The sequence below is a fragment of the Oncorhynchus masou genome, chromosome 18, assembly GCF_036934945.1.
Source record: "Oncorhynchus masou masou isolate Uvic2021 chromosome 18, UVic_Omas_1.1, whole genome shotgun sequence".
Taxonomy (NCBI): Eukaryota; Metazoa; Chordata; class Actinopteri; order Salmoniformes; family Salmonidae; genus Oncorhynchus; species Oncorhynchus masou.
The window spans coordinates 46,522,159-46,535,743 of NC_088229.1; the positions used below are offsets into that span (position 1 = coordinate 46,522,159).

Sequence of the window (13,585 nt, forward strand, 5' to 3'; positions counted from 1 at the left end):
ATTACTATTGACTGATTTCCTTCTATGAACTGTAACTTGGTAACATCTTTTAAATTGTTGCATGTTGCGTTTATATTTTTGTTCAGTATAGATTGTTTATTTGTATATGTTGGGCTTTAGTTGAGATTATTCTTACAGAGTGTAATGTTCCAGGCATCAATTGTTCTGTAACTAGCACTATTCATTCTCGGTTTCGACAACTCTAAAGTTAAAACTTCTAATAGTAACTGTATCCACTGGCGGATTGGGAGAGAGTGGGATGACTGTCATCTAAGACCCAACATCTTCTTTGAGACCGGACTGCCTGCCAGTAGTAATCATCTGTGATTGATTGAGAGATTCAAGGAGCTATCACCATTAAGAAACATAGTAGATGCAATGCATTGAATATTTACATTCATGCACTTCGATCACATATCTGACATACAACCAGATTAAAAACGTTGAAATATCGTGTCTTTATGAGGCAATATTCCCGGGAAAATTGGCCTACAATTGTAAGTAATTAGTAACACAGGCTTTAAAACACAGACACACTACTTCATCTAGCCAAAACATTAATACATCTCATTACTAATGTGATATATTAGGGTTAACATACAGTACCAGTCAAAAGTCTGGACACACTTAATCATTCAAGGGTTTTTCTTACATTTTTCTATATTCTACATTGTAGAATAATAGTGAAGACATCAAAACTATGAAATAACACATATGGAATCATGTAGTACCCAAAAAAGTGTTAAACAAAGTAACCAAAACGTGTTAAACAAATCAAAATATATTGTACATTTGTATTGTATATATCTTCAAAGTAGCCACCCTACTACAGTATATTAGACTGATTTTATGTCATGGTCAATTAGTGTGCAGCTAGTGTTGTCTGTAGTAGAGTAGCTGGTGTTGTCTGTAGTAGAGTAGCTTGGTGTTGTCTGTAGTAGAGTAGCTGGTGTTGTCTGTAGTAGAGTAGCTGGTGTTGTCTGTAGTAGAGTAGCTGGTGTTTGTCTGTAGTAGAGTAACTGGTGTCGTCTGTAGTAGAGTAGCTGGTGTCGTCTGTAGTAGAGTAGCTGGTGTCGTCTGTAGTAGAGTAGCTGGTGTCGTCTGTAGTAGAGTAGCTGGTGTTGTCTGTAGTAGAGTAGCTGGTGTCGTCTTTAGTAGAGTGGCGGGTGTCGTCTTTAGTAGAGTAGCTGGTGTTTGTCTGTAGTAGAGTAGCTGGTGTTTCTCTGTAGTAGAGTAGCTGGTGTTTGTCTGTAGTAGAGTAGCTGGTGTTTGTCTGTAGTAGAGTAGCTGGTGTTTGTCTGTAGTAGAGTAGCTGGTGTTGTCTGTGGTAGAGTAGCTGGTGTTGTCTGTGGTAGAGTAGCTGGTGTTGTCTGTAGTAGGTCGCTGGTGTTGTCTGTAGTAGAGTAGCTGGTGGTGTCTGTGGTAGAGTAGCTGGTGTTGTCTGTATTAGAGTAGCTGGTGTTGTCTGTAGTAGAGTAGCTGGTATTGTCTGTAGTAGAGTAGCTGGTATTGTCTGTAGTATAGCTTGGTGTTGTCTGTAGTAGAGTAGCTGGTGTTTTCTGTAGTAGAGTAGCTGGTGTTTGTCTGTAGTAGAGTAGCTGGTGTTGTCTGTGGTAGTAGGCTGGTGTTGTCTGTAGTAGCTGGTGTTGTCTATAGTAGAGTAGCTGGTGTTGTCTGTATTAGAGTAGCTGGTGTTGTCTGTATTAGAGTAGCTGGTATTGTCTGTAGAGTAGCTGGTGTGTTGTCTGTAGTAGAGTAGCTGGTGTTGTCTGTGGTAGAGTAGCTGGTGTTGTCTGTAGTAGGTTGCTGGTGTTGTCTGTAGTAGAGTAGCTGGTGGTGTCTGTGGTAGAGTAGCTGGTGTTTGTCTGTAGTAGAGTAGCTGGTGTTGTCTGTAGTAGAGTAGCTGGTATTGTCTGTAGTAGAGTAGCTGGTATTGTCTGTAGTAGAGTAGCTTGGTGTTGTCTGTAGTAGAGTAGCTGGTGTTTTCTGTAGTAGAGTAGCTGGTGTTGTCTGTAGTAGAGTAGCTGGTGTCGTCTGTAGTAGAGTAACTGGTGTCGTCTGTAGTAGAGTAACTGGTGTCGTCTGTAGTAGAGTAACTGGTGTCGTCTGTAGTAGAGTAGCTGGTGTCGTCTGTAGTAGAGTAGCTGGTGTCGTCTGTAGTAGAGTAGCTGGTGTCGTCTGTAGTAGAGTAGCTGGTGTCGTCTGTAGTAGAGTAGCTGGTGTCGTCTGTAGTAGAGTAGCTGGTGTCGTCTGTAGTAGAGTAGCGGGTGTTGTCTTTAGTAGAGTAGCTGGTGTTGTCTTTAGTAGAGTAGCTGGTGTTGTCTGTAGTAGAGTAGCTGGTGTTGTCTTTAGTAGAGTAGCCGGTGTTGTCTGTAGTAGAGTAGCTGGTGTTTGTCTGTAGTAGAGTAGCTGGTGTTTGTCTGTAGTAGAGTAGCTGGTGTTTGTCTGTAGTAGAGTAGCTGGTGTTGTCTGTAGTAGAGTAGCTGGTGTTGTCTGTAGTAGAGTAGCTGGTGTTGTCTGTAGTAGAGTAGCTGGTGTTGTCTGTATTAGAGTAGCTGGTGTTGTCTGTAGTAGGGTCGCTGGTGTTGTCTGTGGTAGAGTAGCTGGTGTTGTCTGTAGTAGGTCGCTGGTGTTGTCTGTAGTAGAGTAGCTGGTGTTGTCTGTAGTATAGTAGCTGGTGGTGTCTGTGGTAGAGTAGCTGGTGTTGTCTGTAGTAGAGTAGCTGGTGTTGTCTGTAGTAGAGTAGCTGGTGTTGTCTGTAGTAGGTCGCTGGTGTTGTCTGTGGTAGAGTAGCTGGTGTTGTCTGTAGTAGGTCGCTGGTGTTGTCTGTGGTAGAGTAGCTGGTGTTGTCTGTGGTAGAGTAGCTGGTGTTTGTCTGTAATAGAGTAGTGTGACAGTACCCTATGGAGGCATACCTGCCTGTCATGTTGATTGATTAACCTAAACGTCCCATAGCAAGAATGTTGTTAAGTACACTCCTCTTAATATGTATAACTGTGTGTCACAGTAATGTCAAAGCCCTCTTCTGCACAGCCCAATCAGCCTCTGAGTCTAAGCAGACTAAACCCAGGCAAGGCCCAGGATAAGAGTGAGTGCAGTGAATAGCGTCCATATGGCCCATTCATACTGTACTGTAGGCTGTGTTCTGTTCTCTCTCAATGTCCACCTCCCCCAGAAAGGGATATAAAAACATGGCTGCTAACGCCATGCCAGTTTCATACAATATGAATCTGATAAAAGGTTCTATTTTTTTGGCATTCTCTATTTCACCGTGGACATCGGCAGTTTGCTCTCAGGACCGCCTGTAATTGATGAAACGCTAGTGATGGATTTAGGAAATGTAGTGTTTTCTTCATGTCTCTGTAGTATGAGCTGCTCTGATGGGGGTGGTTGAGCTAAGGCTCTTTATTGCTTTGGACTGTTGGGTGCTTCTCACATTCTCGTCATAATGTAGGCAGAGATTCAGAGGAAATCTCTGGTTTGGCTGGAAACGTTGCTCTGGTTTTAATAGAACATCGTTTCAGTTTGTCTTGTTCCAGTAAATATGCAGTTGAATTTTCTGTGTTCTGGGTGGGACCTATGAGGTCAACTTTCTGATGAGCCAAGTAAGATAGAATACTGTAGCTGTGTCCAACAGGTGGAAGGACCATAAGTGAAATGTGAAAGGTTTTGACTGACCTGGTCCCAGTATCGTGCCTCCACGTGCAGCTGCACCAGGGCCTGCAGGTCTCCCATCTTGGAGTAGGTCTCAGAGGAGTAGCCATGGTGCTCCGCATTATCCAGGTTACGGGCAATGTCAATCAGCCTAGTGGGGGTGGCTTTACAAATCACATAGCTCTTATAAGCGCATCACACTACACTTAGGAATGAGGCCGAACTCACTCACACCCGAATGTCAGCTGTCATGCCTGATAAAGCTTGACGAGGCCAACCAGTCTTTCCCTGTGTTTGTTATGCTGAGGCCGCCTTAGCCTAGGTGGTCTGGGCCAGAGTGGGTGTGTGATTGACAAGCAGAAGACACAGAGAGAGGGGCCCATGAGGAGCTCTGATAGAGCCGCAGGACCCAGCATTAGCCATCTGCCTGCCTCCCAACCACACACCCATAGCGCTTTCCCATGACTCACATGAAAACCAAGAGCTGAGTATATGTGTGTGTGTGTGTGTGTGTGTGTGTGTGTGTGTGTGTGTGTGTGTGTGTGTGTGTGTGTGTGTGTGTGTGTGTGTGTGTGTGTGTGTGTGTGTGTGTGTGTGTGTGTGTGTGTGTGTGTGTGTGTGTGTGTGTGTGTGTGTGTGATCCACATGTCGACTCAGCCTTGTTCTCCTATGATGTCGATGGCTTTGAGGTGTTCTCCTACAGATAGGTACATCTGAGCAGCGGCCTGTGGCTCATTGCTGTTCTTAGCCCAGTCTGCCTGCTTGGACATCAGCATGCAAGTGTTTTTAGGGTCTGTCTGCCTCCTACAGAGGGACAGAAAAAGTGGGAGGATGAGTGAGAGAAAAGGCCAGAGAGAGAACGAGAATGAGACAGACAGCCCCAACTGGGTCAGGGCCTGGAGAGGGGGGACATGGAGTCACACAAACAGGACCAGGATTCCCCCTCTGGTGTCCTCCAGTGGTAAAAACAAACAGCCTCGAGGACCAGATGGCCTCACAGCCACATAAATATACAGCAGCCACAAAACACACACACACAAGGGAGGGGAAAGGAGTCACGCCTGTGTCATCTGCTTCAGTACCATGAACATACATACACAGTTTGTGATCAAAGACCACTCCACACATAAACACACTTAACAGGAGATCGCCTCAACTTCAACTGACCCCCTCATAAAATAATTTAGATCCAACAACTGACACCCCACCATCAATTATTTCTGGGTATGTGTGTCACTTAAAGCCACAGCCCCTGTGTGTGTGTGTGTACAGTATCTTGGCTAACTCAAACAGGCACAGGTCTCACATGCGTGTGTGGGTGTACAGGCATATTCAAACATCCATGTGTGTGAAACATCCATGTGTGTGAATGTCTGTTGTCTTGAACATGTACATGCCCATAGTTGCACATATTCCATACAGTATGCACACACACAGACACCAAGACTGTTTTGTGGAATTCAATGATGCATTGTTTCCACATCTACCGTCACCATGCAACAACAAAAAAATGATTGACTTTTCCCTTTTCAAACTGTAGCCCCCGAGGCAGGTCTAATCTTATCACAAAGAATGTCCATGAAAACACATGAATGTATTTATAGTCCCAAATATTCCCAGGAGATCAGCTAAATTCACATAAAATAACGCTTTCCTCCCTTTACTAGCCCTTTGTGTGTGACTGAGTGCCTGAGTGCATGTGTGTGTGTGTGTGTGTGTGTGTGTGTACAGTCATATGTTGGGGCAGTAAGAAAATGCTTAATGAGGGCAACCCATGCGATCCCAAGTTTCCCCTCCTCTGTCTCGCTTTGATGATGTCATGTGGAGTTCTCTGGTCAACCAGTAAATCCACCCTGATTAAAGCTATGTGGTCTGTTTTCTACCGTGACAAATTCTTTGATCTTGGAATAATACCATTTGGACTAATCCATTATGCATTTTAGGGGAGTGTGTCTGTGCCATATTGTACCTCAATGCTGTTGATGAGCTCCAGGCAGCGCAGGTCTCGTACTCGGATGAAGGCCTGAGAGAGAGAAACAAAAGGGAACTCCAGTCCTCGAGTATCCCCAACAGCACACATTTTTGTTGTAGTCCTGGACAAAAACACCTGATTCAACTTGTCAAGGGCTTGATGATTAGTTGACAAGTAGAATGAGGAGTGCTTGTCCAGGGCCACAACAAATTATGGGGAAGCCAGAGAATCCACTCACACCACATACTTAAGCTATTCTATCACATTGGTCAAACAAGCATGAGAGAGGTTCTTCATACAAATAGCATCAGGCTGCACCATCTAGTGATGAACACTAGCATTGCAGTGAACAGGTGTGTGTGTGCTTCCGTGGGAGTATGTGCTTGTATGACCTTCTTAAAGGTGACAGTCGAGCCCTTCCAGAGCATCCGTGGCCAGATCCCTACAGTCACTGGCAGTCACACACAGACAGGAGATCTGATAGACCTGCTTGAACATCCTTCTCTCTGGTACATAGACACTGGTACATAGACACTGGTACATAGACACTGGTACATAGGAGCCAACTGTGGAGAAGAGATGGTAAAGAAGGGGAAACCAGTCAATTCAACATACAATAAGAAAATGTAGAAACAGAACTAAATAGTGGATAATAAAGCTCAGTTCTTTAAGTATTATTCTTCCCACCCACCGGTAACCTCCACGGTGGATATGGAGTAGACATGCAGGCAGAAGATCTTGGAGCCATTGTAGCCCACCACAAAGCCCTGCAGCTTCTGTTGGTGCACTGGGAAGTTACTGGCCTTGACGTTGAGGTAGCAGCTGCCTGACAAACACAGCATGTCCTCACATTAAGTGTTCCATGCTACGTTGTTAGCATTGGGCTCCTGGGGAGTAGGGAAGGATGCTCATAGAACGAGGGCAAGTCAGGGGGAAAAGTAGGTGAGGGAAAAAGGGACAACCTTTGAACGACAATTTGAAAGTGAAGCCACCTCAACCTTGGCCTTAATAACTCTTGACGCCTGCCCTCTGACGTTAAAGAGCTGTTCCTTGGTGTGGATGTCATTAAACCGGCAGGTTCTGTGTTCGTCCACCACTGCCAGCGTGCTGCGGGACGTACTCATGTCCAGACAACGCACAGGTGTAGACTGCTTCAGCAGATTGATGGCAAACGGGTTGTCCACAAAGACCTTCAGGATCTGAAGAGAAAATGAATACCATTGGTGCAAGTTGGATTGGCTTGAGCCGCAGGAGATCTCAATAAGACTAACCTAGATAAATATAAGTTAGCTAAGACAGAAGTGTTTGTATCTACTCTCTTCTTTAGCCCCACCATTAGGCCCTTGCTGTCCGGTCGGCCACCAATGACTTTGATGTAGAGAATCAGAGACTCCATGAGCCACTATTCCTTGGTACTGGTGAAGGACAGACACTGCATCGGTGAAGGACAGACACTGCATTGGTGAAGGAAAGACACCACATATAAAATAATTTAAAGCTGAACCAATGTTCAATATAGTGTAAATCCACAAGAACTACGAGGAATAGCTGATAAGCAGCAGAGAGGCCAGGTTGAAGACAATGAGACATGCAGCTCAAAAGGCTCCCCTATTGATCTTGATTAGGGACAATACAATGATCCTACCTAGACTAGCCTACAACAATGAATAATTGCATTATTGTTTTTAAGTGAGTACAAACTTCTACGCTAGGCTAAACTGCAGTGATGCATCTTGCACTGAGATGCAGTGCCTTAGACTGCTGCGCTAATCAGGAGCATTGGCAAAGAAACCTGTTGGTGGTCGGCAAACCCTCAACCTTCTGGCCCGTAGCCCTGTGTGGCATTGACTGTCCCACAAAAGCATACTGAAGTGGCGAAGTTGATATCCACATTTATAAACACTGGGTCGCTACAGTTATTGTTATTTTTGGAAGTAAACATTATTTAGAGTTATTTCAATGATGGGGAAGGGTCATGTGAAAATATTGTTTAAGTTGGGGGGGGCATTTTTGTATGGCTGTCCCTTAATATATCCTTCTAATCTAACTATCCATATGTTTCATTCTCGTTCAATGCTATGTGAAGATAAGTCTGATTGTATTTGACACAGCCCATTCAGAGGTTTGACAGTCATACCAGAGAAACCATCAGCCTCAGTGGTGAAGCTGTAACATGGCTTTTTGAGACTGATCTAAAGCATCTCTGTCACAGTTAACTCTAGACTGCTCCCCTCCCCTTCTCTGTCAAACCCCAGAGACACAAACCAGGGAGGAAACCACCAGATACATCCAGCCAGGCTCCACAATGCTGTGGTGGTAACCACTCACTCTTCCCTGTCTCACTTAGGCTGTCTAATGGCTGAGGAGGCGGGGGAGAGACTCAGAGAGAGAACCCGTAAAGGAACACAGATACAGTTGAAGAAGGATAGGCAGAAAGATCTCGAGGACCACTGGGTTGAACCGTCCCTCTCTGGCCTCTCTCTGGCCGTCCCTCTCTGGACTCTCTCTGGCCTCTCTCTGGCCGTCCCTCTCTGGACTCTCTCTGGCCTCTCTCTGGCCGTCCCTCTCTGGCTGTCCCTCTCTGACTGTCCCTCTCTGGCCGTCCCTCTCTGGACTCTCTCTGGCCATCCCTCTCTGGACTCTCTCTGGCCGTCCCTCTCTGGCCGTCCCTCTCTGGCCGTCCCTCTCTGGCCGTCCCTCTCTGGCCGTCCCTCTCTGGCCTCTCTCTCTCTGGCCGTCCCTCTCTGGCCTTTCTGGCCTCTCTCTGACCTCTCTGGCCTCTCTCTGAGGTGTTTTAGAGCAGCGATGCAGCACTAAACACTAATTCACTGGCTTTCCATCATCTTAATAGCATGATAATGTCTTTCGGGGGGGGTCTTTCACAATCTGTCACCAATGCATTAGTATAATTTAAATAAGCCAAAGACGCTATTGACTCAGGCCAAATAGTTTGTGTTGCACAGGAGGTTGGTAGCACCTTTATTGGGGAGGACGGGCTCATAGTAATGACTGGAACAGATTAAATTAAATAGTATCGAACTCATCAAACACATGGTCTCCTCCCCTCAGCAGCCCCCTGTGTTGTGTTTTGTTATGGCACTTTACTGATTTGTTTATCACCAAGTGTTTGAGAAAAGCCTGAAGTCAAAAGCAAATCCGTAGAAAACAGTTATTAATCAATGTATTTAGTCTAAAAACAGCTTTAAATAACTGTACAAATACTACGACCATCTACTAACACAGTGTAAATGTGTTTGGGGGTAGTAGGGGATAGGGTAGGATTTTGGACTGGGTATAAGTTTCACCTGACACAGGATGATGTGCTCTGAGCAGACCACGAGCAGGTTGCACTCAAACTTCCTGCAGATCTTCTCCTTGATGCGGTTGTACATGTGGAAGAGTCGTCAGAAATCGTAGATGAGGATCTTCTCAGGCAGCTGGATGGCACGGCGGTTCCTGTTGATAGCTATCTTCTTATCCAGCTCTCTGCACTTCATCCTCACTGGGCATGGAGAACAGGTATAGTAAGCACAGGAAGTCCAGTCAAAAAATAACCACTAGCCCTAGCTTCACTTAACTCCTACACCCTTAGTTTTTACAGATCTGAAGGGACTGGATAGATCTGAGCATATGGGCTGGACTACATAGCCTTCCAATAGACTTCTTCAGGGAGCTTCTGCCATCCATTTCCATCAGATCTGCTAACACTGACAACGTAAGGGAGTTAAGGGAAGTACAATGTACTGTTTAAGTCAATCCACCTTTCTGTTCAGTGATGAGGTGCTGGAGGATGACATCGGTCATGCCGTCTCTGTAGGCGTAACGGTCTTTGTACAGGCCATGCATCGTGCTGAAGATGAGCTGAAAGAAGGCTATGGTCTGTCCTGGAAGCCCAACACCTACACAGAAGACAAAGAGAGAACAATGTAACAGTGGTTCCCATTAACACTTCCATGAAAATACAGAGAGACAAAGTGTTCCTGTTGTTAGATCCCCGTCTAAGACAATGTGGAGATGTCAGCCAGGTAGAACCTAATGCTTTCTCGTGTGAGTCGCTAGTATTACTATAATATAAAATATTAAAGATATAAAATAAACTACATTGATATTACTTTCATGTACTCTATGGGTGATCACAGATACTTTTTCCACAAGTTAAAAATAACTGATCTGTGAATTTATCCCAACGTGATATGTCGCATCAACACTTGATCTGACAGCATGACATCTATAGCGTTTACGTCAGTCGCATCTTATCATTTCCGTTCCGCGTTCTTCACAGCATGTCTCGGCACCATGTCAGCTCTGTTTTAAATTACAGCGTTCCAATACAGTACCCTTCAGACACACACACTCTCTCTCCCATACACTCTTACACAGTTACTCAAATGTACACACACACACTAAAAGAGACCCACCACATAGACTCTACAGGTCCACACCCAGGAGCTCTGTTTCCCGATGGTGTCGAGCCGCACCCAGTATTTGGTGTAGAGGGAGGCCTGCCTGTCCGAGCCGCCCATCACAATGTACTCCCACTTGGGAAAGTAGCTGACGCAGCAGGAGTCATAGAGAGTTCTGTCCTTCCCAATCTGAGAGAGACAGAGGAACAGACATTGAAATAACAAGGAATTCTACTTCATATTTATTGACCATTAACTGAGCTATGCTTGTCTAGGCCAATACTTCCCCTGACTGGGAGCAAGTCTCAAATGAATGTCCTAAAAATCATCTGTCCTCGGTTGCAACACTCACACAACAACTGTTCGTCGGGGGCTTCATGAAATGGGATTCCATGGCCGAACAGCCGCACACAAGCCTAAGATCACCATGTGCAAATTCCAAGCATCGGCTGTAGTGTGTAAAGCTTGCCGCCATTGGACTCTGGAGCAGTGGAAACACGTTCTCTGGAGTGATGAATCACGCCGTCACCATCCGGCAGTCCGTCGGACGAATCTGTGTTTGGCGGATGCCAGGAGAACGCTACCTGCCCCAATGCATGGTGCCAACTGTAAAGTTTGGTGGAGGAGGAATAATGGTCTGGGGCTGTTTTTCATAGTTCGGGCTAGGCCCTTTAGTTCCAGTGAAGGGAAACCTTAATGCTACAGCATACAATGACATTCTAGATGATTCTGTGCTTCCAACTTTGTGGCAACAGTTTGGGGAAGGTCCGTTACTGTTTCAGCATGGCAATGCCCCCGTGCACAAAGCGAGGTCCATACAGAAATGGTTTGTCGAGATCGGTGTGGAAGAACTTGACTGGAATGCACAGAGCCCTGATCTCAACCCCATCAAACACCTTTGGGATGAATTGGAATGCCGACTGTGAGCCAGGTCTAACCGCCCAACATCAGTGCCCAACCTCAATAATAGTCTTGTGGCTGAATTGAAGCAAGTCCCTGCAGCAATGTTCCAACATCTAATGGAAAGCCTTCCCAGAAGAGTGGAAGCTGTTATAGCAGCAAAGGGGGGGGGGGGATCAACTCCATCTTAATGCCCATGACTTTGGAATGAGATGTTCGACGAGCAGGTGTCCACATACTTTTTAGTCATGTAGTATATTTTAAAAACAACTTGAGTAATTCTAATAATTTGATATTAATGAGATGGGCACATGTATTTATTACAGAAAATAAAACATATACAGTGCATTGGGAAAGTATTCAGACCCCTTCCCTTTTTCCACATTTTGTCACGTCACAGCCTTATTCTAAAATGGATTCAATTATTATTATTACTCCTAGGAGTCTTAACATGTTCGATACCAATATTCTTCATCTCAGAGAGCTGATTTTGTGACGAGCCTCCATGACATGTGCAGCAGCACAGGGTGTCTCTGGTCAAGAGTTCCTATATGAACCCTGTGTTCTGCTATCCTTGTTTTCAGAGCTCATTTAGTTTTTTCCTACACAGCATAGACCACAAATACACTTGACTAGGCATACCACGTTGTTTGTAGAACACCTAATGATGCCTTGCCCATGATAGGGTGATTGAACATTTCTTCGTAAAGTTTCAGTGGGTACGTCTGTAATTACCGTCCGGCACATTGACTAGGAAGGTGCTACGTGGTGCTGGTGGAAGATCCATCCTCATTTGACTGATGTTGGAGGCGTGTCTGAAGACGACCTGCGGGGGTTCTTTAAATGTATTTTCCAGTTATGGATGAGCCAGCGTTTTTTCATGATATGGTCCAACTATTTGCCAAGTGGCGAGTACTGAAGGTTGTATTGAACTCGCTGGTCAGGGGGGTGGGGTGGTTTGGGCGTGAGGCTGTCATCCTGGGTCATATCTTTGTGTCAGGAATATGGCATCATTTGAAATGTGGTCTCACCCATTAAAACAGGGAAATTTCTCTCATATTTATGGTCCACAATGTCTGAGCCAAGGCTTTCTCCAGACCACGACCTAGTAGACACATCAAAGCTTACAGTCCTTAGCAATCCCGTTAAGCGCCTGACCAAACAGATGGAAAAACACATATACACTCTCTTGTTTCTAAATGGGCTCTATTGTTCTGGCACTTGAAGTCCATTTGCGCAACGTCATATCAGTTCCCGACTGTGCATCTGGTTCTCCTCACTCTGAAAAATAACCGCCTGACAGTCCATTCTTTTGCCCTGAAATAAAATAATTTTGGACAACCTCCCTTTTTTTTATTACAGATTATTCCCAGCATGGTAATCAAACCAGCATGTTCACTGAAACCGATGAACAGCCCAGTGACAACACATGAGACTAAGGTTCCATGGCAGGGTAATGAAACAGTGCATATTTGTCTGTACTTACAGTATTACCCAGGGGGATATGGGGGAGGAGTAGTGAGGGGATCATTATTAAATGCTATACAGGATCAGCTCCAGTCCAGTGTTATGATTTCAATAGTGCCTGACAGGCTGATTGCATACAGGCCTTAAAGGCCTAATGAAGTGTTATCAATACATTATGGTGGCCTGTGGTTTATGTGTTATCGCTCGTTGCCACAGCAATGGGAAAGTGTGATAACAACCAGGCCATTGACCAATCACCGCTGCCCACCCTGGGAGCAGAGCCTCAAACCCTGTGGTCGTAACCATAGGCCTTTTGATCTCTCCATAACGACCATTCGGTGTATTGCTGTGCTACACACTGATATACTTTGGATTGTCAATCATCAGAGTATTTTCTATGATACTTTCTATGAAGCAAATGTTTTGAAAAATCACGACTGCATTTTCTACTAGATAGGCTACTTGTCTAACATAGCATATCTATTATTTTGCTGTGGAAACAAACTCTAAATGTTTATCTCATATGTAACCAATATCCAGATGGCCAGTAGGAGGCAAACACATTTACTACATTTTAGACCAGGGGTGGGTAAACCTTTTGGTTTAAGGGCCACATCGGTATTTTGAAATTCAATGAAGGGTCACAGGTTTTTGGGGGTTGTTTTGTTTGTCAAAATCAATGTGGATCAGAAAAAGCACAGTCATTTGAAAATATATAGATCCGTTATAATTTTTACCTAATTTCTTTCAGCGGGTCATTGTGCTCATCCCTGAGAGAGACACGCCACAATGAGTCTTTCCCTGAGTTTTAATGTTACCTCCCTTCCTTCATGCATGCAGTGGTCTTGATCAGAGAACAGTCCCTCATCTCCCTGCCTGCCTCTCTTTCTCCAGCTGCCTTGCTCAGCACCAGGTGCTCTACCCTGCTGCTGCAGCTCTGCCTACTCTGAATGTAGGGGGCGTCGGTGAGCAGGCACAGGGGCTCTGGCATGCTGCTGTCCACATCCACTTCCACTGCCTCATCATCCTCTTCCTCACAGAACGGCACCCACTTCCACCAGTCCCTGTCAGAGCTCGCTTGGTCAAACATTGACACCTACTGGCTGTCTACAGGAAATGCATTGGACTTCTGATGTCCCCAAAAAAAACTCTCAACCGCACTCACAAGTATGTCTATTTTCTCCGATTT

General features: G+C 45.2%; 2 protein-coding genes across 2 annotated transcripts in view; both read right to left on the reverse strand.

Annotated features, from left to right (window-relative positions):
- The window catches only part of LOC135504705 (rhodopsin-like), a 28,295-nt gene extending 24,134 nt beyond the window's left edge, over positions 1-4,161 (reverse strand). The window contains exon 1 of the mRNA XM_064923500.1: positions 3,679-4,161. The gene's annotated coding sequence lies outside the window, so the exon portion shown is untranslated. The remainder of the gene's footprint in view (positions 1-3,678) is intronic.
- A 104-nt stretch (positions 4,162-4,265) lies between these two features.
- On the reverse strand, positions 4,266-13,486 carry LOC135559374 (intraflagellar transport protein 122 homolog). Its single transcript, XM_064993534.1, is given in 9 exon segments — positions 4,266-4,458; positions 5,624-5,677; positions 6,019-6,192; positions 6,318-6,825; positions 6,960-7,080; positions 8,932-9,128; positions 9,388-9,525; positions 10,059-10,218; positions 13,319-13,486. Coding segments are annotated over 6 exon segments (918 nt in total). The 3' UTR covers positions 4,266-4,458; positions 5,624-5,677; positions 6,019-6,192; positions 6,318-6,691.
- Between the last annotated feature and the right edge of the window lie 99 nt (positions 13,487-13,585).